Source organism: Osmerus eperlanus, chromosome 24 (genome assembly GCF_963692335.1).
Source record: "Osmerus eperlanus chromosome 24, fOsmEpe2.1, whole genome shotgun sequence".
In the NCBI taxonomy this organism is placed as follows: Eukaryota; Metazoa; Chordata; class Actinopteri; order Osmeriformes; family Osmeridae; genus Osmerus; species Osmerus eperlanus.
In genome coordinates, this window is record NC_085041.1 from 8784167 (window position 1) to 8809170 (window position 25004).

Consider the following 25004-nt stretch of genomic DNA (forward strand, 5'->3'; position numbering starts at 1 on the left):
GCCGAATGATGCCTTCGACCCACAGGTGTGCACAGCAGGCGAGCGTGTGTGTATTCTTTTCTATTTGTGTATATGTGTGTGTTTATGTACAGTGCAAGAGACTCTGTGGGGTCTGCGCAGACAAAAGGCAGCCTGCTCTCTCAGATAGGCCATGTGGAGTAGTGTGTAGTCTCCAATCCTGACTGATTTCAGGCTATGTTGTACAGCACAGCTATCCAGCTCCCTAGGTCCACATCCTGGAGATTAGATGTCTTGGATTTATTTATATATTTTTTACAGTACATATTGTGTTAGTGTTGTAGTTATTATGTACTTTATGCTTGTTGTTAGACTTTAAAACCTGCAGTGCTGTATGTAAAAAAATGTTCTTCGGTCAAGAAATGTTGCTCTGCATTTTCAAAGGATATTTAACAATTAGCAGAACCCTTACAAAATTATCCAGATTTTTTTTAAATTGTTGTCAAATTAGTTTATTTCTAACTTCCTTTTGTGGCTGTGCAATGAATTTGGCAAATATCTTAACCGAGCGTGTTTAAAAGATTTGTATTCACTCGCCATTCACGCCATTTACCAATCCTGGTTTCTTTGTTGCCTAGGAATTGGTGGTGAAGACTCTGATCGTGGCTGAGCCTCACGTCTTGCACGCTTATCGCATGTGTCGCCCCGGGCAACCACCAGGGAGCGACAGTGTCTGCTTCGAGGTGCTGGGCTTTGACATCATCCTGGACCGCAAACTCAAACCCTGGCTCCTAGAGGTACACACATACACCCACATAACAACAACAACAATGCCAAATTGTATGCAATGGATTCCATTTCGCCTGTGTATAACTTGAGAATTTCAGTAACAAACTACGTGTTTTGATCATTTGCATTTTGTTATTTTTGGAAGGTCAAGAAAAATGTGCAAATGATTGTGCCAATAATTTGGGTTTGCTGAAAATCCCATTTTCATTTATTGTAAATTTTGTAATAACAGATGTGTGCGAAACACACACACACACACATTCACACACTGCAGTATAAATACTCTCTCTCTCTCTCTCTCTCTCTCTCTCTCTCTCTCTCTCTCTCTCTCTCTCTTTCTGTATGTATGTTTTTATATATATATATGTGTGTGTGTGTCTAAGCCAGAGAAAGACACGGCGGGAACCCCAGTCTGTAGTGTTTCAGATGTCTGACACGGTGACGATGTGACAGCGACCATAAACTGCAATAATGTGGCATACAAGGAATGGAGAGAGATGCTGCCTTGAACTGACTTGTGCCATAAACACACTGATTTTGCTTACACTCCACATGAGAAAGAGAGCGTACACATGCACACACACCCATACACACACACTGCAGTATATAGGTCAAAACTGCAGGTTGACTAGCAGTCATGCTTCGTTTCTCGAGTGTCACTCAGGATTGAAGGAGCGGAGCAAAAGTCCATTCCAGGATTTTCATCTCACCACGAGCTGATGTCAGCCAGTTAAAGCATGACCTAAATCCTTTAACCCAAAGTGCTGTGCGCCTTTTTTTTTTTCTTGTTTTTTTTTTACTCCCCACAAATTGACTCTGGGATGTGATATGCCTTTGGGATAATTGTTTGTTTTCTCCATTGCGTGAACCCCAAATAAACCAGCTTTCTAAAAGCCTTTAATTGGAAAATGCATCATTTGGAAGTTTGTGTGACTTTCAGCAGAGTCATCGTAGGAACCCATGTGGCGTCACTCTCTCAAAGGATTTTTTTTGCGTGCGTGTGTGCTTGACAAAAGGACAAAGAGAAAAGGAGGAGTTCTTGCTGATGTTAATTTGGAATCCTGCGTGTGTGTGTATGGGAGTAAGGGCATGCATGAGTTTGTTCACGAGTGTGCAGACAAGGGTGTAGCATACTTTTTTGCTCTTACTGCTTGCGTGCGTGGTGCGTGTGTGTTTGAGGCGACTAACAGCCGTGGATGCAGTTGTTACACTCCACCAGTAATGATCCCCAGTGCTACTACCAGCCCTCCATAACTCTCATCAATTAACATCCTCTGCAGAGTTCCACATGGGAGAGAATGAACGCCGCTTCTCTTTCACGCCACATTTACCCTAACAATCATTTATTTTCAAAATTCAAGTGATTAGTCAGGGGATACTTACAGGCCCTGGTTCTCACTGCGTACACTGCAAAGACAGAAAAAAACTTTTACTTCACCACAGCTACACTGTTCTGTTGTGGTGGTTTGTGCATTCGGTATACAGTGTAGGACTGCTGACAAAAATGTCTTAAAGTATAGAAACACCTAAGAGAAAACCTATGGCACACCCCTATACACAAATTACATTTCATAAATGTATTAGATTTTTGGGGGACAAATTGCAAAGTGTCCCAGGAATTCCAGAAAGAGGAACAAATATTGCCAGAAAGTTCCACATGGCCTATGCTAGTTCAGATTGTTTGACTTTGGAGACTATAGCTCAAGTTACCTTGCTTGTGTCACCATAGATTACATAGAGTCCTCTGCTTTTGGCTGTACCTCCGTTGGTGTGGCTACGACTATTCCCTGCTTCCTGGAGGACGGCCAGACTGGGCAAACAACCGGCAAACTTCAGCCGGCAGTGAAACTTCAGAGAGCAATAGTGCTACCTGAAAGGTAGATGGTATCATTTGAAGATGAAAATGTCAAATACGATTGCTCTACCGTGTGTGTGTGCAGTTGTGTGTGTGTGTCTTTGTGCGTGTATTTGTGTGTATGTTTCATTGGACAAAAAAAAAAGCTCAAGTCTCACATCCTGTAATTACGCTGCGAAAGTAGCCACAAGGTTTGACAAGGCATTCAGCATTGTGTGCTGCTGCAAACACTCCTGATTAGACAGCACACTTGCTACGTCGCCAAACGCAACTGCCACTGACTAGCTACCTCTGGACATTTTTCAGACGAACGAGCACAAAAGAGAAATCAACTGATGTGGAAAAAAGTATTGGCAAAGTGTGATATGATTCTTTTTTTTACAATTACCTGCTGGATAGCACACCCTCTCACTTCTCTGTGGCTGTCTTAGGAGATTGAAGAAGGCTGGTCAGATTCCTGGCCAACAGAAGCCGGTCATCAGACATGGGGCTTTGTACTGAATGGGGGAGAAAGACACAGCCTTTTGTGTGATCCTTATCTCCATTTGTGGTGTTTTCAACACTGGTTCTCCTTCCATTTGACATTCAAAACATCAGTGTTACACAGTGAGAGACACAAACTGTGTAACTCTAGATTGCTCACTTTTGTTGCAATGCCTGGCATCTGTATCTCGTATAGAGGTTTTTATTCACTTCTTCTCCGTGGCACACACACACACACACACACACACACGCAGACAGACAGACAGATAGACACATTGTCTGGTCTGAGTTTTTCCTTATTCTGTTTCCTCGTGAATGCAAATGTGGACACTTATTTTGTGTGCAAAAATTAGGAAAAAGGTAAAGAAATGCTTCAATGAAAACATGCATACAGAACATGTTGAGTTTAAAAGGAACATGCTGCTAATTGATACAAAGCCAACCTCCGACCAGCGCAAGCTTGTACCTTATGTTACGGGTTTGCCAAAGAGAAAAGGGGTCAGAAAGTGTCGCAGGGGGATGCTTTCGCTCATTAGTGAAAATATAGCGGTGTGACGGTAATATCACTCCCCCCTTGGGGCCCTTCACGAGATCCTTTTTTCTCAAGTCTTTCCAGGTCCTAGTCACACTGGAGATGTTAAGCCAGCATGACGAATAATGTAAAAAATAAAATAAAATAGGCGACAGGCGAATATTCAGGGCACACAGTGAGCAAGCAAGGGGGAGAATGCACATGCGGACTGCCCCTTTAAATGATTCGCTGTGTCTATCTGGCCGAAGTCTAACTGGGAGGATATTTATTGTTTTTGCGAAGTCCTGGTGGGTTTCTGTGGCCCCAAACCCTGGCCTCTAAGACCACTCGCAGAGCAGGAACCTCATTAAAAGGTAGTTTAATTCGTACCTGTACAATTTGGTTTCAACCCACCAAATTACAGCTGGATTTTGAAAGAAAAACTGTTTGTAGCGGGTGGAATAATTAGAGTCCTGCCGCATGGGTCTCTCGTAAGCCGGGCTCCATGCTCCAAAACAGACTGGTTCTTTGTGTGGGTGGGTGTGAATGTGTGTGATTATTGTGCTCGCAAGGTTACTCTATCTCTGCACTTAGGCACGTGCGGCCTATCATCGGCGCGGTATTAAAGTCCATCATTCAGCTGGAGGGACAGTACAGGGGATGGACCTCGCTTTGAAGACACAAAGGGTATCAGACAAAAGAAGCATTTTGCTTTTATTGTTAGTTGCACAGTAGAGAGATGTGGAAAGTCAAACGAACGCCACACAGACAGACACACAGACACACCCAGACTGGTTATTTCGGCTGTGGTTTCGTTTTGTCTTTGATGTAGAGCTTATATGAGCGGGCTTGAATGCTGAAGTTCTTTTTTTCCAGCCAGATTTAAGAAATGGAAGTACATTTTTTATTTGTTCTCTGGTGCACAACAAAAAGAACGATCAAAAATACATACTATATGTGTGACTTGTAATAGAGTTTGTTCATTTGCAGCCTGAAGTCTGCCGTATTTGCCCCATATACCCCCCTCCCTGTGCTTCATTCCAACATCTCTACATCTCTCCAGTCTGTCCTCTCTCTGGGAGGGCGGGTTGTGAGGAGTGATTGGCAGCTAATGAGGTGGGTTGGGCTCGGGTCAAGCGTGCCGCTGGTGTTTGTTGGGACGGCGACAGCCACCTCCTGCACACACCCCCAACCAACCCCCCTTCCACACAGTGTCCCGAAAACCCGCCACCCCCAACCCCCCTTGCCCCTGCGGCCCCCTTCCCCGATTGTTTCAAGATGAGTTTGATTTGCTTGTCCCTTTCCTGAGCGCCAACACAAGCCAGACTTCCTTTCTTCTACTAGCGGGGGAATGAATGGAAATGATCTGCACCGGAGAGCGTAAACAAACGTTTTTCTTTTTCTTGTCTCGCCGCTGTTCAGACACATGGACGCGCACACACATGCTTCATCTCGTGTTTTTTCACGCCCAGTGTGCCGGCTGTTTTCCTCCTCTGGCAGCCTGATCTGCACTACCTGAAATCCCTCTTAAACTACAGAATAGTCTCACACAGCCAGAAACATAACTCGCTCCAAAACAGTTTGTTGTCCCTGAAATGCCCCTAAAATAAAAGGATAACATTGAAAAAAAGTCCTGCTGAAGGATTTAGTAGGTCACATTATGTAAGCTTTAAGTGTGTTATCTGTTTTATTAGACGTGTGAATTAATGTTTGGTGTTCTAAGGATTTAGATGGTTTGCAGGGGTTTGGAAATAAGGTCTGTACATTTGAAATACTCATTTGAGATATTTCTATATTTTTGCCAACTTTCACTCAAGCCTCAGTTTAAAAAAATATATTTTTCAGCATTTCTGCTTTATTGAGAAATAGTGACAGTATTTGGAAGGACATGATATGTATGGGAGAGAGAATGCAGAGGGCATGCAGGGAAGGCCAGGCCAGAATCTAACCCAGGCCCCTGCAGTAAGGCCATGGCCTACAAGGTACTGGCTCTTACCCGGTGAGCCACACTGTGAACCACCTCTACAATTACCCATGCCACTGTTACAAGCTTTTGTAATATAGCTTTCTCAGAGATTCTCCAAAAGCATTAGGGGTGATTAAGAATGAATTGCCAGGATCTTTTAGCTGTCTAGATAATATTCCACCCCCTTGATTAGATTTTCCAGGGTGAGAAATGAGAAAATAAATACATATAGTTGGATATACTAAATTATATTTTAGTGTATTTTTTTCCTTAATGCTTTGATTAAGCTGTTGCACTTTTAATGGGCCTGTTCTTTAAAAAATAATCTAGTAATATCATACAACGTTTAAGAATATTATCTTTTCTCTATGCCTCTGCTGATTATTGTGGCTTCTATGGTGCTCTAGATGGCAGTGTTTTCCTTCCAGCCGCTGGATTTATGAGAGGTTTATTAAAGAATCATTTCAATGATGTATGGGATCTGCCAGTCCCCATCCACATCCATGCAAAACTGAGTTATGTGACTCCTTCAATTTTTTTCAAACATGACTATTTCATGGAATAAGTATCAAATTAGGAATGTACAGGATGGGAATGTGGGCCAGTTGAAAAGGCACTCCAGCATTTAGTCATTTATCATCAGAGTGGGATGGCAGTTGTGTCTGTGTGTGTGTCTGTCAATGTGTGTGCTGTATGTATGTGTGATTGACTGATGTGATCTATAGTGTGTGTATGTGTGTTCAAAAACAACTCAATGCATTCAACTGTCTAACCGGCCAGTCTGCCCATCAGCTAAGGGCAGGTGACTTCTCCAAGTGTTGGTCTGCTAACTCCCAGGACCTTTAGCGCTGCTCAAGAACTCGGATAGAGTTTCTCTGTCGGAATGAGCCACTACAAACTTGACAAAAGAACAAAACAGTGATTGATAAGTCGAAACCCAAACCGGACTTGAACGGGGCGACCAGCTGGATCGACTCTCTCTCTCTCTCTTTCTCTCTCTCTCTCTCTCTCTCTCTCTCTCTCTCTCTCTCTCTCTCTCTCTCTCTCTCTCTCTCTCTCTCTCTCTCTCTCTCTCTCTCTCTCTCTCTCTCTCTCTCTCTCTGTCTATGTCTATGTCTATGTCTCTGTCTATGTCTGTCTCTCTTTCTCTCTCAGAGCTTTTGTGTAGCAACAACAGTCCAGTCTGACAGTGCTTGAGCTATGTGGGTACCCCTGAGTGTTTGAGGTGAGGTAGCCTTACAGATTATATTCATTGTAACCAATGTTTTTGTCTGTAAGTGTCAGACATGAAATCTTTGATTCAGACTTATGGCTATATTGTACTTCTTCACAACAATGTGGTCATTAATAAACGGAATTCTCGGTATTCAATGACGTACAACAGGGGGTATAATCAGGCGGTGATTCATATGCTTTTTGTGGAAATACATGCTTTTTCCTTGGTATTTCTTTGAATGTGAACGTTTGATCAATCATATCAAATCATCAGTTGCTTCGTCCATTCTGTTTATTTCTTTAAGGGCAATAATCAAGATCATTATAGCACCAGAACTTCAAAGTAAAATCAAGCCAAACGAACAATTCACATGGGGCTAATCGCGCGCAGAAAACTTCTCCACAACCCTGCATTGCTTCATTTTGAAGGTGCCCATGGTATATTGACAGGTTATTTCTGCATCAAAGACTGAGATATTGAGGTAATAAATAAATAAAATAAAAAAATAAAATAATTGTATAGTCCTACAGTATATTTGATTTAACTACATGTAGCTTAGCGAAGGAGTACATGGACAATGTGTTTGATTTGTTGTTTGTTAGTTTTTTTTCTAGTGTTTTCGCGCATGTTGATTGATATATTACTGAGACGTGTACGTTGGCCTCAGTCAAAGTGAAAAATCATTTAGTCTGTGTTTTTTTATTGGATACCTCTCAAAGCAGGCCCTTTTTAAGGCCCTGCCAGAGACATTTAGGTTAATCAGTGTGGGTTTAGAGACTGTTGGGGATAGTTATGCCTAGACTGGCCTAACTTCCTCACACAAGGAGAAGGAGGGAGGGAATGGCAAGAGCGAAGGGGGTAGGATGATGGTTAGGGGTATGATAAAGCGAGAGTGAAAAACTTTGGGAGAGTGAAAGTGAAAGAGTCAAAGAAAGGGAGAGAAAGAGATAGCCCCGTTATGCTGTCAGTCAGTGACAGATGGACGAAAATCACACCGGGAAATGAGACATGCGGGCAGGTTTACCAACAGCCCGGTATTACCCGCGTACAGTAAGAGCGCCCATACTCTTAATGAAATGAAATAAACGAAAAAAGTACTTTTCTTTCCTCCTCTTTTGAATTCCATTTTCCTATTACGATGCGGAGAAGTGGGGTTTCAATCCACACACACACAACCCAAACCCCACAAGTGGAGGGATGTATTCTGTTTCCTCCACCTAGAAATGGCTGACACACTGGAACCGCAGGACTCTTGAACAGTTAGGCTTGATGAGCTTCTCTTTGTGTATTTCGAGCTTGACCATCTGCAGAACCGACTCCTGGCATGGGCACTGTTGCCAAACGCCTCAGAGTTCCCCCAGGCGAGTCAGGTGGGCACTGCCAGGGTCGCTAGAGTTACAATTGAATCATTGATTTAGTGGCCTTCGTGGCTAGCCAGCCTTAGTGGCCTAGCCAGCCTTAGTGGCCTAGCCTGAATGATTAGTGGGGCTGGGTTGTGATGTAAATATTACCTTACACTAGCACCGCTAAGCCCCGCTACACATCAGTAAACACCTTTTGTGTTGAGGATTAGTGACGGCTCGACCGTTCGTGATTTTTTTTTTTTTTTAAAGAGAGGAGAGAGTGAGTCCCGTGTCCCCTCCCCCCCACCCCAGAGTCCTTGGAGAGGATTTATCCCCTCTCTCTCTTTTCTTTCACTATCGCTTCAGTGAGGATCAGGAGCCACGTTGCTCATTTTCCAACTGCTGGGCACTTTGCTAGCTTTAATGACATGGCGTCATGCACTAAGCTGCTCCCTCATAGGCTCTTGGCTGTTAGGTGGCCTGTTACCAGGACTCTGATTGGACACTTTGCTGTTTCATGACCTATAAGGAGTCCCTTGGTAGGCTCTGTGTTGGTCTGCGACTTGCTAAAAGCCCTCTGATTGGTTGGTGTGTCGCTTATAAGTTACAGCTTGTATCCAGCAGCTGTCTACGGCGCAGGATAGGGTGAAAAAATAGTCTTCTCGACATAGATAGAGCCAACAGATTAAGGTTTCCACAGGAAAAAAAGATTTGAACTCACTGATCCAGTGTGCACCTTATAGCTTGATATCTTATTCTGTGAGGGTAAAAGACCGATTTAGTGTAACAAAATAAAATGAGGGTGTGGGGGGGGGATCTGCAAACCCACCACACCATGTCTTTCTATCTTAATTCTAACTCAATTACACAACACAGACTTCTGTCTGCACTGGTGTCTACCTAAAAAGAAAGCTATGAGGTGTTTGGGAGTTTGTGTGTGTGACACCGGGCGGGGAGCGCTGTGTTATCAGGTCTGCAATACGATCTAACCGACAGCGGCGGCTGTGTTGTCGTAATTTGAACCCCCTTCCCCTTTTTTTTTAGGCACAAAAAGCAATTCTTTCAAGGGTTCCTTGATACGCTGACCCAATCCCACCCCCACCTGGAAAGAGAAAGCGAGGGCAAAGAATGGAGAGACAAGTGATTTTGTCATGTCAGCTGTATAACTGTAAAGCACTGGGGGAAGTTGTTTTTATAGAGAAGCGGTCACACTTATACGTTTACAAGGATGACAGGGCTTTTTTTAAGTTATCAATTCACAAAGTAGGTGCTGTCGGTCTACAGTCCTTTACTGAAAGCATGCAGCCCTTGCCAGAACACTGTCAATCATACAGAGTTCTGCTAGGTGCTTGTCCTGCTGGCATAGGTTGGCGTTGTCCATACAGGACATAGGGGGCAGTAGCATGCCAGACATGAGCCTGCAAATCTTTCAGTCTCTCCACCCCACTTTACCACCACACCCACCCACCCCCGAAGGTGATGCAATGCCTAAACCTTGATTTTGGTTGCTTGTTTGGGAACGCCTTAAAAAGCAGGGGGTTCTGGGATTGTATAGGGTGCCCCATGTTGGTAGAGACACAAGAGAGAGACACGTCCTTCCATCATCAATCTGTAGCCAGCGTGGGAGGGTCCTCGTTTTTGATGGATCCAATTCCTCCTTTCATCATCCCCCGTCTTCTACTGAGGTACCAGATAGCGCAGACAGCGTTGGGAAGTGCATGTTAAAACACCCAACACACGAACCATTGGGTATTATGAAACAAATCGAATACTGATAAAAAAGATTTGGTGCACACAAACTGTTAGGTACTGAAAGTCCAGGGTAGGCATTGCATTGCTGGTAAAACTCTTTGATGGATGATCTGCCTCCTAAATGTCAACCTGCTGGATGAAAAAGATGCTCAAGAATGGAGTACAACAGAGAGAGATATGTTTTTCAAGTCAGCAACAGTGAGAAATACTCAGGAAAGGAAAACAATCTCGGTGATAGCGATTAAATAATAAAATGATCACTCAAAGAATAAGCTCATGAATACCAACTTAACTTTTTAATATTTTAAGTAGACTCGTATTTGAGTGTAGGCAGAGAATCTTCATGATGTCAGGCTGAGTCTTATGCAGCTTCCCCCAGCCTTTATAACCTTTTGTCAAACAGGATGAGAAGGCTGGAGGTAAGAGGACAAGACTCTAATATGATCACTCCATGCATAACATACACCCCTTCGTGCACCTCCTCCCCCCCATAATCCTCAGGTGTGAAAATAGCACTTTATTTTTTATTTTTTGCTTCGTCCATCCAGAAATTGTATTTTCGCTGTAAAAAAAACAAAACAAAAAAACCCAGACAGAATAAATCTTTGACTCAACTGTGTTTCTTTTCTTCTGGCAGATCAATCGAGCTCCGAGTTTTGGGACTGATCAGAAGATTGATTACGATGTGAAGAAAGGAGTTCTGCTCAATGCTCTGAAACTGCTTAATATCAGGTAAGGGTTCGGTACGGTCTATGCTCTAGACGGCACTTCTCTGGTATTATCCCGCACCGCTCCTCAAGAGACTCATTAGAGTTTGCGCAAAAGGAATCGGACAAAAAGCACACAATGAGCTTTCTTAACACAAGCCAGAGCTTTTGAATGATTTAGATTTTATTGATCAGCTTTTGTTCCCCCCGCCTCCACACACACACACACTTAACAGAAACTTTTAATTATTTTATGTCTGCAGTATTTTGGCCCTTTGTTATCGTTTCAGAATGATGTGTCACAGAAGATATTGAATTTGTTTACCAGACGGGGTTTATGAACAATAACAAGCTTGCCTGCCCTTGTTAATGTGTTGGTCTATGCACTGCTGGGTTGCAGTTAGGAGAGAAGTCAGTTGCAAAGCTTCTGTTTTTTCTTTTTTTTTTCTTTTGTGTTTACGTGTCAGCGTGTGTGAGCTTACCCTTTATGTAGTTTGTGGTACAGCTTCTGTGTGCTGTTCGTGGCCATTTGTTTGTGTATACAGTGTGCGTTCATGTTTGCTTGAGTGTATGTGTGCGTGTGCATGTGTGTGTGTGTTCAATCTGGCTGCGACCACACTGTCCCCAGACTACTGCAGTAAGTCTTCACTGATTGATCATCTTAAACCTAACCTCTGTCTCTGCTCTATCTGCTCTCTGTTTGCATGTCCTTTCACTACAGCTAAATATAGTCTCCACACACTGCATTATATTTGAACTACAAACTAACACACACTTTCACTCACACACACATATATACATACACACATTCATTTACACACGCACACAGTGTACACATACTTCTGTAGATCTGTTTGGAAAGCTTTGTGCGCTGTGATCCACTAAAATCGAATTGCTGTTGCAGACCCACAACACAAATCCCTTATCAGAATGATTTGTTTCATGACTAATGTTTGTTGTGTTTCCAGAGATTAAAAAGGAAGATTTGATTATTTCCTGACTAAATAAATCAGAGCATGAAAGGCAGGCAGAAAAAATTATAAAAAATCACCAGCGAAAAACAACTGATGTTCACAGTGTTCTTGTTCCCTTATATAGCATTGCATTGGTCTTCCCTGAGGAGAAGGCTTGGTGGTGGGGTGTATTTTGCTGGGTGGGCTCTTTCTGGGAAGGTGGTTAAAACACAACCCTGTATTGCTGGGCCCAAAGGAGGGGTAGAGGAGGTCAGGGAAATCCAGGACACAGAGAAACTGTGTGTGCCCAGAGCCCAGTATCAAATTTTAAGGGCCAGTGCGTTGAAATTAATAGCTCCACAAACCGTACAGTGCATACCCACCTCTCTTGTAGCTCACAACCAGTTTAGCAGGAATCACCATCCATCTTGCTGTTGGAAATTTGTGATTGATGGAAGCTTTTTTGACACGTTGCTGTCATCCTCCAGAGCCAGCGACAAGAAGCGTAACTTGGCCCAGCAGAAGGCAGAGGCCCAGAGACGCCTCTACGGCAAGGGCTCCATGAAGAAGCTGTCTGCCGCCTCCTCCGACTGGGAGAAACAGCGGCACACACTGGAAAGGAGGAAAGAGGAACTGGTAGGACTAGCTTGTCAAACCAAGACGACGCCCACTGCGTCCTGCTCGTATCAGAAGTCGAAAAGTTTAGTTTTTGACAGTGTGTAATGTTTAATTGCCAGCCCTTTGAAGAACGTGGGTCGACAGTTGCCTGTGTGTGTGTGTGGGGGGGGGGGGAAGTGACGGCTTCAAGTAGGTACTGTAGCACCTTGATTAGTCTTTTGATCAACCTTTGTGCTAATCATCCGAGGAGAAGGTGAGGGGGCAGAGCCCGACACAGGGGCGGCTTTTTAAAAAGGGCACTCAGTCGGTTCCAAGAGCCTTTCGAGGCAACGCCATGGCTACCAGGGGGTGAGCGTGTACGAACACGGGCGAGCGTTTAGCATAGATCAGTGTCTGTAATTGGAGGGACCCCCTGCTGCTCTCTCGGCAAATTGACCAACTGACCTTTACACAATTATACCTTTTGATGTATTGAAAAAAGGGTGGGGGAGTGGGGGTCTATATGAATTATGAATCTGCAGCCAATATTAACAAGCGGAGGGGATGGAGTCTTTTAGCGGTGCAACGGGTTCTTTTTGTGCTTCGCTGTCCTTTCCTGACTTCATGGCTCAGACCTTTCCTAACAGAAAAGTGTGTCCTTTCTCTCATTGTTAGTTGGATTTGAAGGGGCTGATGAATTTCGCCTGCTTTGCATAGGGCTCTTACTTCTGTTCTACCTCTTCCACCCCCCCCCCACTCTCTCTCGCTCTTTCTTTATCAGAAGGAGAGACTGTCCCAGGTCCGTAAGCAGATCTCGAGGGAGGAGCACGAGAAGCGACATCTGGGGAACTACAGGTAGCGAAGAGGGACTTAAGAGGACGGCTCCCCCGCGGGCCCTGGAGACCAGCTCCGCTTACATTAACGGTCATTTGTGGAGCGCTTTGCTCTCAGGAGGATAAATAACATCGGAGAGTGGGTGGGGGGAAAAAAAGAATGCACATGTTTTTAAGAGAGAGATTGAGAGTGGGGAAGGAGAACGGAGTTGAGAGCGATGGAAAGGGAGAGAAAGAGAGAGAAATAGAAAACAGAAAAAGTGTGCTTGTGAGAGAGAGAGACGCATCGTGACTCCCAGGAGTAAACACCAACTCCACCGAACAACACAAAGGGAGCCACAATCTCACCTCCTCCTCCACTCCCTCTGCCTCCAACCGCTCTTTCAACTCCCTTAGTCTCTGATCATGGCCTGGGAAGGATGGAGGACGTCTGTTTATCATAGTGACCTGCCACTGAGAGCAGACGCCACCTCTTCAGTATGACTCACCCCCGTTGACATCTTTGATTCCACGCTTGTCCTTCGTTTATTGTTAATACCCTCGCTTAGTCACTTTCTACGATTTTCTTCGAAGCAAGATATTGACCTCTCTCTTTCTGTCTCTCTCTCACTCCTCTCACTTTATATCACAGACAGGCAGGGACTTAGTCAGCCAAGTCTATTAGCCTGCCGGTCTATCAGCCAGCCCGTCTTTTGACCAGCGAGTCAATCAGCAGACATTGTCTGGGCAGGCTAATAAAGAACCCATGATTCAGACACCACCATCCGGATCTGATTAAGACACCATCGTTAGAAGAGTCCCTTAACGAACTTAGTCTACTATTAGATTAAATGCATGCAGATACCCAGGCCCGGCTTCAAAAGAAGACCCCAGCCTAGCCTGTCACTCAAGCTCATTTATCAAACATCTCTGAAGTCCTCATGCCAATTTTAGTGGCATTGTGAAAGTTTGTGTGTGTGGACGTGTATACACAAAGGCAAACTACTGAAATAGGTCAAGTTTATAGCCAATGTAATTGTGAATTCTTATTAAAAAAAGAACAAGTCAAAAATACCGGAACATGAGCAACTCTTTTGCAAAAATATGTGGGTCACGCACAGATTATCTGACCGTATGCTCAAAAGAGGCCCAAGACACGAGTGATCAAATACGCAACGAAAACGGATCTTTTAGGATTGACCGCTTTATCCGCACTGATCTTAACATTTACGTTTCCTTTATCCCCTGATTACAAGGGTGAAGGGGCTGTTGCAACTCTGAAGTCCAAATGATTCGTCCATACGTGCATTAGGCGGATTCTTGCCATCAAATCAAACGGCATATCTATTAACACCAAGTGCGGCCCCATTTATATAAATAGAAAGGTACTGGTTGACTTTGCCTCTGTGGTTGCTGTTTATTTTGATTAATGCGCTGTCACTGTTTTTGTTCGGCGGTAAGCCCAGAGTTCTGAGGTCATTTGGAGATGTATTGGAGAGATAAAGAGTGAAGGTTTATATGTTTCTTACTCCCTTAGGTCCTAAGATCAACAGTTCGGCTGTTAGTTTAGTCTTGGGGTGCAGAATCATGTGGGATGTGTGAACTAGCACATTAGCCAGCTTGAAATGAATGGAAGAGGATGTGTCAACAAAAGGCCTGGCATGTAAGACATGCAGGGTTCGGTACAGTGTGTGTGGAAAGACCGATGGGGAACTTTGGGCCCTAAAGGACGGTGAACAATATATACAATTTTTTTTATATGTATATATTAATTTTATTATATGTCCAGCATAATCCTTCTTTTCCCTCTTTCTCTAATGTTCCCTTCCACCATCCTTCTCTCTCCCTCATTCTGCTCATAACCTACCTTCCCCATCTTGTCACTCTACATGCTGATCGCTCTTTCCCTCCATCTCTCTCCTTTTTTGTTTTCCTTCCCCGACTATTCCATCCCTCTATCTTTCTATCTCTTTTACCCTGTTCTCTCTACTTCTCTCTCTCACCCTGTCTCTCTCTCTCTGTCTCTCTCTCCACAGACGTATTTACCCCCCAGATGACAAGCTGCTGTTGGAGAAGTATGAAAGCCTGCTCTCAGCTGCCTTTCAGACCTTCCTTGCTGGCCGAGCAGCCTCACTTCAAAAGGAAATGAATAATCCTCTGAAACGAATGAAGGCATGTACCTGAGACTCGGCTTGCTTCGGTGTTCAGCTGCACACACACACGCACACATACACACACACACTCCCTCTCTCCTTCTCCTATTTAGATTGTCTCCTCAACCGGAGAGAGCAAGTGTTGCAGTGGTCTCGTCCCCTTTGTCACCATGTCCTTGCATCCACAAGCCTCCCGGAAAGCATTCATCGGGCCGTCGAAACGTGCTAAAAGCAGATTGAATCTGTACGACCTCTTTTTGTATCCCATTTGTTTGCCCGCTTAGGCCTCGCCTTGTAGCCTTGTTTCTCCTCTCACAGTTAGTTGTTCTTTGAATTTATTCCTGAATTCTCCCAGTGTTGATTTGAAGAGGCTCCTTCAAGGATGACGGTTGAAGTGAGCCCTGCATTTGAATGTGCCCGCAGACCGCAGATACATTTTTCATGGCGCACATACAGTAGTTTTGAAGGTGCGAAGCGTTTGTTTGGATGGAGAAGGCCATTGTTTGGCCGCAAATCGGTGGGGCTATTTCGGTGCCGGGGGAGAAACCTGCGTATTGTGAAGAGTTTCATTCCGGGGTAGTTTCAGATGAAGCACTCGCCAGGCTTCCTTTTTCTTCTTCGTTTTTTGTAGTGTGCCTTGCTATACATTGCCGCAGGAGAGAGAGAGCTAAGGCTGGACAGGAGGGAGGAAAGAAGGGAGGCGGCAGAATGGCTAACTTGAGGGCAGGTGAGAATGCAAGATGAGAGGGAGATGGGGAAGGTCAGTGAGTCAAAGTTAAACAAGTTTGCAGGGTATTAAGTTAGAGGAAGAGAGAGTCGAATTGTTGAGGAGGAGAAGGGAGGAGTGGGGGAGATTAGGGAGTGAGCTGTTCAAAGACTAGTAGCTGAGGTATGGAGAGAGAAAAAGAGAAAGAGAGAGAGGAAGGAGTGGGGAGGGAAGGAATGGGAATAAAGACAGAGAGAAGGATGGAGCGAGTGAGAGGGGAGAGGAGGGAGAGCGAGCGAGCGAGAGGGATTTACGAGGATGTGCCATATGTACATGTGGCTCTGGGTCTATCCCAGGACAAGCCCCCCGCAGAGGAGCTGGCTGGTCACTCCTGGGCCTGACCAATGCCAGGCCTGCTTTGGCCCCTGACCTGCTCCCGAGCAGTACCCACCACACATACACACACACGCACAAACCAAACGCCACATTTACATACACACAAGCAAAAAATGACCTTTTTAGTCATCCAAAGCTGCTTGATTGCGGATATGAAAGAAACAATCAGGCTTAATCTATATTTCAGCAACAATGAGAGGGTGCTGTGCACAGTAACAAAGAGGCATTAATCACCTCTTCCTTGTCTTCAGACTGGGCCAGAAAGGACAGGAGGTGCAGTGTATTCACTGTGGTCACACAGGTCCACAAATTCTCTATCTGTACCGAGCCAGCGAAAGAGCCACCCTGCGTTCTGCCAGGATATTTCTGTCTCTTTAGTATAAGACCACAAATACATTTTCTAAAGTGGAAATATCCAAGTGAATTATAAATTAGTCGATTCAGATTTTCTTTTTATATATATATATTTAGTTCTACAGACTCAATGTGTAAAACAAAGTAGCCCTGATGAATATTTCTCATTATTTGACAGTATAAGTCAGTACCCATGATAGTTGCACCACAGTGTTTTTGGTACCACCACAAGACCTGTCTTATATCTACACAAATGACTTATGTTAACTACATAGCAGTTAAAACTGTTGGTAACAACAGTAACTGTTAACTGTTAACGGTAACTTGGTTACGTGGTGTTACTGTTTAGCTGTGTGGGTTATTACACTTTGAAACACAGCATTACCAATTTTTGAGTGTAACCACTGCCAAAGATTACGAGATTCATGTACTGGTGATCCTAAAAGAAATATCCGTCAGTGTGATTTGAAGCGTCCGGTCCGCCGTGTGCCTTGTGTGTGCAGGAGGAGGACATATTGGATCTCCTGGAGCAGTGTGAGCTGGACGATGAGAAGCTGACGGGCAAATCCTCCAGGCAAAGAGGCCCCAAGGTGAGAGACGAGAGAGAGAAAAGAAGGGAGCAATGAAGGAGAGGAGGAAAGGGGGGGGGGATTTGCCTTCAGGGAATATAGAGGAGACGGAGGAAGAATGTCAGAGGAAGAGAAAGGACAGACAGAGAGAGAGGGACGGAGAGAGGGGAAGACGCCTCAAGGTAGCACAGCTCATAGAACACAATTCAGAGAAAGAGAAGCAAAGAACAGAAATAGTGAGTGTGAAAGAGGCACTAAGGTAAAAGTCCTATCCCCATAGGAGCTACCTGTCAACTCCCCCTTCCCCCCTCTCTCTCTTTCCCTCTCTCTCTCCCTCTGTCTCTTTCTTTCAGTCCATTTCCCCACACCACACCTCCCCCCCGATCCTCAACAGCACATTACTCTCTATTGCCTAACCCCCCCTCAATCTCCTCCTCCCATCTTTATCTCTGTCTCTCACATCTAAGTCCATCCCTCAGTCCCCTTGATTGGGTCAAACACACTCCTCAGGTGAAAAACACAGTGGTCGGGTGCAGACTGGCATGTCTTTGTCTTATTGGAGACATTTGTCGTTCCAACACAAATGTATTAGTCCACCTTCATTTTTGCTCACTGCAAACTGCTGCGGGTTCGTCCTGTGATGGATGGACAGTCTCTGGGGTGTGTTCACAGGGGACGGAAGGGGAGGAGGAGGGAACGAGACTGTGTGGGAATGCCGGGCAGTCTGAATGCCGTGTGTTCATAGTTTAAGGAGTACTGCTTAATAAGACGATGAGGGTCAAGTTGAGACCAAAAGAAAAGAGACGTTTTCTCCTCTCTCTGTTTAATACAGACAGCTTTTCTATTCCCACCTGTTGTCTCCCGGTCACAATAACTGGATCTCCCTAGCCGTCACTTTCTCTGTCTCTCTTTCTCTCAAACACATACACTACTCTTAGCCTCCTGCTGTCCAAGTTGATGATTGTGTATAAGCGCTATGCCTATGATCACATACTACACATTAATTTTACAAAGCAGGGCTAAATTAGCTGATGTATAACATACGCCAATGCTTTATTAATGCTAACAATGTGGTCTTTCCGGTGTGTGAAAAAGACATTCAATTTAATTAACTTTTTTTTCTGTTTGGGTTGTTGGGGGGGGGGGGGGGAGTTATGAATTATAAATGTGTGCTACAAAGGCCAAAGAGAAGGATGGAGTGGCCGTTTGGATTGAATTAACATGTCTCTACCGTGGTTTTAATCAAAGCACCAGAGTCAACACACTGCTCATCTGCTGAGCACACATTCACATACCTAAAATAAGCGTGTGCGCACACACACACACCCTCTATGTCACCTCTGCTTCTCGAAGTGACAGATGGTAATTGGCCGAGGTTGAAAGGTGGATCTGTGGGTGCTGACATCATCTCCCCTTTGTCTCTCTGTGTGTGTGTGCGCGCTTGTGTGTCTCTTCCTATCTGTGTCTGTCTCCCTTTGTGCGTTTCATGTGAGCGTTTGCTCTTCCCCAGCCCCTCTCCTCCATGCCCGAGAGCGCCCTGACACCCAGGAAACAGCACGGCGGAGGAGACAGCGACAGCAACTCCAGCGCCAACAACAACAGCTCCTCTGGCTCCGAAGACGAGGAAGAGAGGGAGGAGAGGAGAGAAGGGGAGAAGAGGGAGAAGAGGGTTTTGTACGACCTGGGAGAGAACAAGGATAAATCATCGTCAGAGCGCTCGGGTAAGGCTCCACGTAAATGAGGAGGAGGAACGTCTGGGAAACTCTTTACTACCAATCAGGCTCGCCTTGCTTTCTAGAAGGATGGCGCAATGGTTCCAGAGCCTTCTTCGGTTTCGCCCCCAGGCCTCACACCGGGGAGAAGGTTACTGTCTGTCCCTCTAAGTTGATGTCTTCCAGATGACTACGAGCTTCGGTTTTAATTACTAAAATAATCTTGTCGCACACACGTGACCATGCGGGCATGGTGTGTGTGCTAGCATATTTAGGATGCACATCTTAGTAGATAAACATCAGAATCAGAATCAGAATGGGTTTTATTCGCCATGAAAGTTTGCACAGACAAGGAATTGCTTTGGCAGGAAGGTGCAAACATTAAACATATAGGAATCTAAAATTTTAATATGAGGACTAACTATACTAAGGGTACATAACTAGCAATACCAAGTGGAATTAGATTAAAATAAACTGTACAATAAAATATAAAATAAAATATAAGTTGCAGTAATTTAAATTTAAAAATACAAGAAATACAAATATTACAAAAAATACAAATGGTACAAGATTGTATTGTGCAGTGCAAAAAGCAGTGTGTTTTAAGGGCATTGAGTCATGAAGTCAGTGTGAACCCTTGGCCTTGTTGAAGAGGCCAACAGCGGAAGGGAAGAAACTGTTTTTGTGGCCTGTGGTATTGGTCCTGATGGACCACAGCCTTCTGCCGGAGGGGAGTGACTGAAACAGGGAGTGACCAGGGTGGGAGGAGTCGGCCACAATCTTCCTCGCTCGCCTCAGGGTCCTCGAGGTGTGCAGGTCCTCGAGGGCAGGCAGATTGCAGCCAATAATCTTCTCAGCAGTGCGGATGATACGCTGCAGCCTGCTCTTGTCCTTGGCAGTGGCAGCAGCGTACCAGATGGTGATGGAGGAGGTGAGGATGGACTCAATGATGGCTGTGTAGAAGTGCACCATCATTGTCTTGGCAGGTTGAATTTCTTCAGCTGCCGTAGGAAGTACATCCTTTGTTGTGCTTTCTTGGTGAGGGAGCTGATATTCAGTTCCCACTTGAGGTCCTGGGAGAGGATAGTGCCCAGGAAGCGGAAGGACTCCACAGTGTTGACTGGGGAGTCACACAGGGTGATGGGGGTGAGTGGGGCTGTAGTCTTCCTGAAGTCCACAACCATACAACATGGACGTTGCCATGCTTGTTTGCACAAGCACATTCATTCTCAAACATACTTGCACACTCTTTTAGATACAGACCTGGGGCCCTATTTTAACGATCTGAAACGCGATCTGAAATGCAAGTATCGCTGTTGCTACTATACCGGCGGGATAAATGACTTTGCGCCAGGCACAAATCTAAAATGGGTTGGTCTTAAGTAGCTACATTACTAATGGGTGTGGTTTGGGCATAACGTGCAATAAACCAATCAGAGCGTCATCGCACATTCCCTTTAAGAGCAGGCGCTTGTTCCATGGCGGATTGCTATTATAATGGAGGATTTGCCAGGCGCACGCCGGAGCGGTTCACAGCCGAGGAGACCCGTCAGGGCCGTGAAAGATAGAGAAGTGACATTGTATGGGAAAGGCAGAGCAGTTTTCTCATTTCACTAAGTTGCCCACTCATGCTGCTCATTCAAATTCTTAGTCTTATTTTTATATATTTTTTTTTAATTGTTATATTTTTTAATTGTTTAGTTCTTAGAAGTAGATTAACCATTATACCTTTTTACTTAACTTAATACCCGTATATGTTTATTGTTTGCACCTTCCTGCCACAGTAAATTCTGTGTATGTGTAACATACATGGCGAATAAACCAAATTCTGATTGGGATGGGAGAAGAAACCCACCCAAATTAGCTTCGCTTAAACAGGCGTGGGAGTAAATTGCCACAATTGTTCCAAATCAAGTTCACATGCATCGAGATTTCTCATGAAAATCTTTTAAATCATTGAGATGAAAAAAATGCAATGTAACGTAGCTTCGCAGGAAGAAGACCCTGGCCTCGCCAGCTGTGCGCACGGGCCAAGCATGCATCCTTAAAATAACATCTGAAAAACGCACCATTGACTTTAGACTACGTTTTTCCTGGTCTGTGGGGGAATTGTTTTTCTGAAACTGCAAAATAGCACCAGGGAACGTTTGCGCCGGAACACACCTCCTTTTTTCGCTGAACCACCCCGGGAGCGCAAGGTAATTCCCTAATTTACCGACGTGCGTCTGTGGAGGGAAAAGTCCGCTTTGCGTCAATTGCAAACTAGGAATGATACTTGCGTCGTTGACAAAGTCAATTGCGCTTGGTGCAAGATATGGCCCATGGTGTCTTTTAATACACACACACACTTTCAAGATGCTCGTCTGTAAAGACCGGTTGCGTCAGACCAGGAGTCTGGGGCCCAGGCTAAATTACAGATGTAAATCAGACTGCGCATTTGTTTAGCTGATTAATATGCCTAACTGCCCCAAATCCATCTTTTTTAATTAGGGTCACAAAATGCTGAGGATGTTTCAATGGGGAGAAGTCTTCCGGTTTCTCAGTTCTCTGTAGCCTGAGCGTAAGATAGACACACAGAGGCCCTTCTGGGTTGATCAGTGTGTCCCTTTAATGAGCTTCCTCACGTCTTCCGAGCCCATAATCTGATAGGGGACTCAGAGTCCAGACTCCTGGAGAAAAAAAAGAAGAGAAAACTTCTTAAAGGAGAGAAGAAGAGAGGGGACAAGGGAAAGGAGGAGAGAAACGACTTGCGGCTTACCTTGAAAACTCCTTCAACAAATTTGGCCTGAAAAGGGCTTTTTTTATATTATTTTTTTAATAATAATTGTGGTAAAAAAAGAAAAAAAATGATTGATCTGCTCAGTATTCCTCTCGGGTTTAGAAAGTCTCTCACCCTCCCGTTTCAATCCTGGAAACTCTATAGACCAAAAGAGCGGGCATTCTTCCAGTATGTGGCGCGCTTCTCTGGGTTGGGGACAAAAATGTATTTACGTGTCGCATTGTGGAGTGAGGAGTGACTTTTTTTGCTTGAACAAGAGGACTCTAGCATAAGATTTTCCATTAGCTGCAGAGTGAAGGACAGAGCAGTGATTTGGCTGGATTCTAGGGGCCGCGCTGGAGTGACTTTGCCTCGGCGGCAGACTCCATAAGCGCCCATCTGGGGGCGGCCTAAACTAAGCCCCATAATACACTCCATTTGGCAACTTCCTCCCCCTCGGAAGGTTCAGCGCTGGAGTGGCATTGCATTTTCACACACACATTTTAGTGCACCGCAGAGTGGCTCAGTACAAACACATACGCAAACACACACACACACAACCTGGCTAGTGGGCAACCTGGAGGTGGTTTAATTTGTGGAGTCTTCTGGATGGTGTGTGTGTGTGCCTGCGTATGTGGATGAGCATGTCGATGTGCATTTCTGAGTATGTATGTGTACTGTATATGTGTGTTTGTGTGGTGCTGGAGCCAGAGGGCCTGTTCTCTAATCCATTCAGAGGAGAGAGCAAGCAAGCCCAGCTCCAGAAACACATGCTGCAGCCATTAATGAAAAAACACGTTCAAATAAGCCAGCACCACAGACCAAGCTTGGACCTGGACTGGGCAGGCCTAATGCCACAGTTCATCTCCGCTGTCCCCAGACCAAGGCAGCAGCCAACCAATGATGAGGGGAGTGAAAAGGAAGGAGGCTGGGGGGAGGGCGATGGAGAGAGAACGAGAGAGCACGAGAGAGCGTGATAAGAGGACAGTGAGAAAGTTGATGAGGAAAAAGGGAGTTGAAGTTGGGAGTAGATCCTCTCTTCTGCCTAAGTTATTTAGGTCACCATTTAATTCCTTCACCCACTTTTTTTTCCAGGTCGGGTACACTGGAAGTCTCCAATGAAACCCCTCAAACCAGGTCCCTCCGCCTCCCCAACACTCTCTGGACCAATCAGACGCTCCATCTCCTGCCCACGTTCTATCTCCTCCCTCACGACCCAGTCGCCCACCAATGAGGCACGGATCTCCCTAGCCAAACACTCAGTTCCTTCGGCCACGCCCCTGGTGAGGCCAAACTCCGCCTACCTACGCTCTCATTCGCTCAGCCGCAGTGGCTCCGCCCACAGAGTGCCACACAGCAGCAGCCTGGGCACAATCCACTCTAACATGGTAAGAAAACACACACGCAGTACACTCACACAAATGCTTCCCTTTCTACCTTAGCATTCATTTCCCATCTTTCCTTTTTAATATTGACCTCTGTCTACATCCCAGAGACGGTATATGTGTCAAAAGCACGGAACTTCACTTAATTAAATCCACTTCTTCCCCCCTTGCTAGAGTTAGATGTATCTTTCTCTTCACTTAAAACGCTGTCTGGACAAAGGTTCAATAGCTCCTGTTGGCCGTTGTTTCGTTTACTCGCTATCGAGCCGGTGGACTTTTCTTTATTTATCACGGCCACTTGCGTCTGTCTCTGTCAGAGCCCGGTGCTCTCACACCCGTCAGGACAAAAGAAGGGACGCCGGCCTGCCTCACGGTCCCATTCGTCTTCATTCCTCTACCTTTTCTGTCCCCCACGTGTGTTTGTATGTCTGCTTGGTGTGTGTGTGCTTGGTGTGTGTGTGTGCTTGGTGTGTGTGTGTACTTGGTGTGTGTGTGTAGAGCGAGCCCGTGCTGAACCTGAGGACTAAGGAGCAGGACACTGAGCTGACAAGGCAGAGTTTGGCTGCCCTCAACACAATGAGAATACGCTTCCCCGGGAAGACAGAGGAGGAGGCCGACGCCGTTCTGGACGAGGTGTGTGTGGCGTGTGTGTGTTATTGGGTTTGTAGAAGAGGAAGTGTGTTATCCCCAGAGCCGACGTGGAGATGGTTGTTGCTGACCATAACTAACCTCTCCACAATAGCCACCTGTCTGGCCTGACTCCTATTGTCTTTGAGACAACCCTAGTGACCATCGCGTGGGCTGTATCACGCCACGCCATATTCCCTACTGCACCTGCGTATTCATCATGGTCTCCTTCCCCTGGTGGGTAGCGGCGGTGTGTGTCAGGGTCGTAAGAGACAATTAGTGACACACCTGTCCTGTTAATCAGCCCTAATTAGGGGCACCATGGAAATGCAGATGAATGCACACACCTATAGCCCTTGTCAGTTCACTCAGGAGACGAGAAGTAATCTCGGAGAACTATCAACTTGTGCAATTTAAATTTTAGGGCGTGGCTCATTGTTGTGCATTCGCGTCAAAGTTGTTGGTGGAACGCTGTAAATGGTAAATATTCACAGGGAAAGCTAAATTAATGTACAGTAGGACCCCACAGGATTTCTAGTTGTTAATATTCACACATCCTCAATTATGAAATCATAATGCATCATGCACTGCAACTGGAACATTTGTCTAGAAACTACGCATTATTGAATGTTGCTACTCTAGTAAACCATGTTGATCTAAGTGTATATATAAAGGAAACAAAAGTGAATCCAATAATAGTTGTTACGTTTTTCCCATTCTTGTGAAGTACAGCAACAATCTGAAACCGCGTTTCTAAACAGAGGCTCTATTCACCATATTCAAATTGTGAGTCCATAGGTCCGTGGAATACATTTCCTTTGAATCCATCTGTCTGTCTCTTTGAATGCTTGAGACTGACGAGCCTCACAATTTAACATTTGTATTTATTCAGTATTTACAGACCTCACTCATTTCACGTGCTCGCGGTAGGCATATTTGCATTTCTGTTCTTTCTCCCTCTGTTGATTCTCCAAGGACAGAGGCAGGGCCTTCAAGTAGAGACTTTTATACGCGAGTGGAGAGGTCTGCTTACTTATGTACCACTGTGGCCCTGTGTGATTCACTGTGTGTGCTTATACATTGTACAATATGCAGGCTCCCCTGTGGGAACTGTCTTTGTCAGGGATCTCTATTGCTGCAAGATAAGTGGATGTTGGGGAGGTAGGGTGTAAGTCAACAAAGCAACAACAGCAACAAAGCTCAAACAACTACGTAAATGAGCGTTGGAAATCAAAACATGGGAATTAAATAGCATGGAACCTTTCACGAAGATGGACCTATAGATGCCAATATAGTCAATGATTCATCATTGTGTTTGTCATGTCTACCGTGCACTATTAAACGCACCAAATAAAAAAGCAGAGCACTTTTTCCGACTGAAATAAAGTGTCAAGCTCAACTT

At 45.0% G+C, this 25004-nt stretch overlaps 1 protein-coding gene across 2 annotated transcripts in view; it reads left to right on the forward strand.

Moving 5' to 3' along the window:
- ttll7 (tubulin tyrosine ligase-like family, member 7) overlaps positions 1-25004 on the forward strand; it is a 55969-nt gene that overhangs the window by 19595 nt on the left and 11370 nt on the right. For both annotated transcript variants that reach the window (XM_062451015.1, XM_062451014.1), the window contains exons 9-17: positions 597-755; positions 10511-10605; positions 12022-12169; positions 12912-12985; positions 14979-15114; positions 17055-17141; positions 18631-18841; positions 22686-22978; positions 23474-23608. In XM_062451015.1, coding sequence (XP_062306999.1) covers positions 597-755; positions 10511-10605; positions 12022-12169; positions 12912-12985; positions 14979-15114; positions 17055-17141; positions 18631-18841; positions 22686-22978; positions 23474-23608 — 1338 coding nt within the window. The remainder of the gene's footprint in view (positions 1-596; positions 756-10510; positions 10606-12021; positions 12170-12911; positions 12986-14978; positions 15115-17054; positions 17142-18630; positions 18842-22685; positions 22979-23473; positions 23609-25004) is intronic.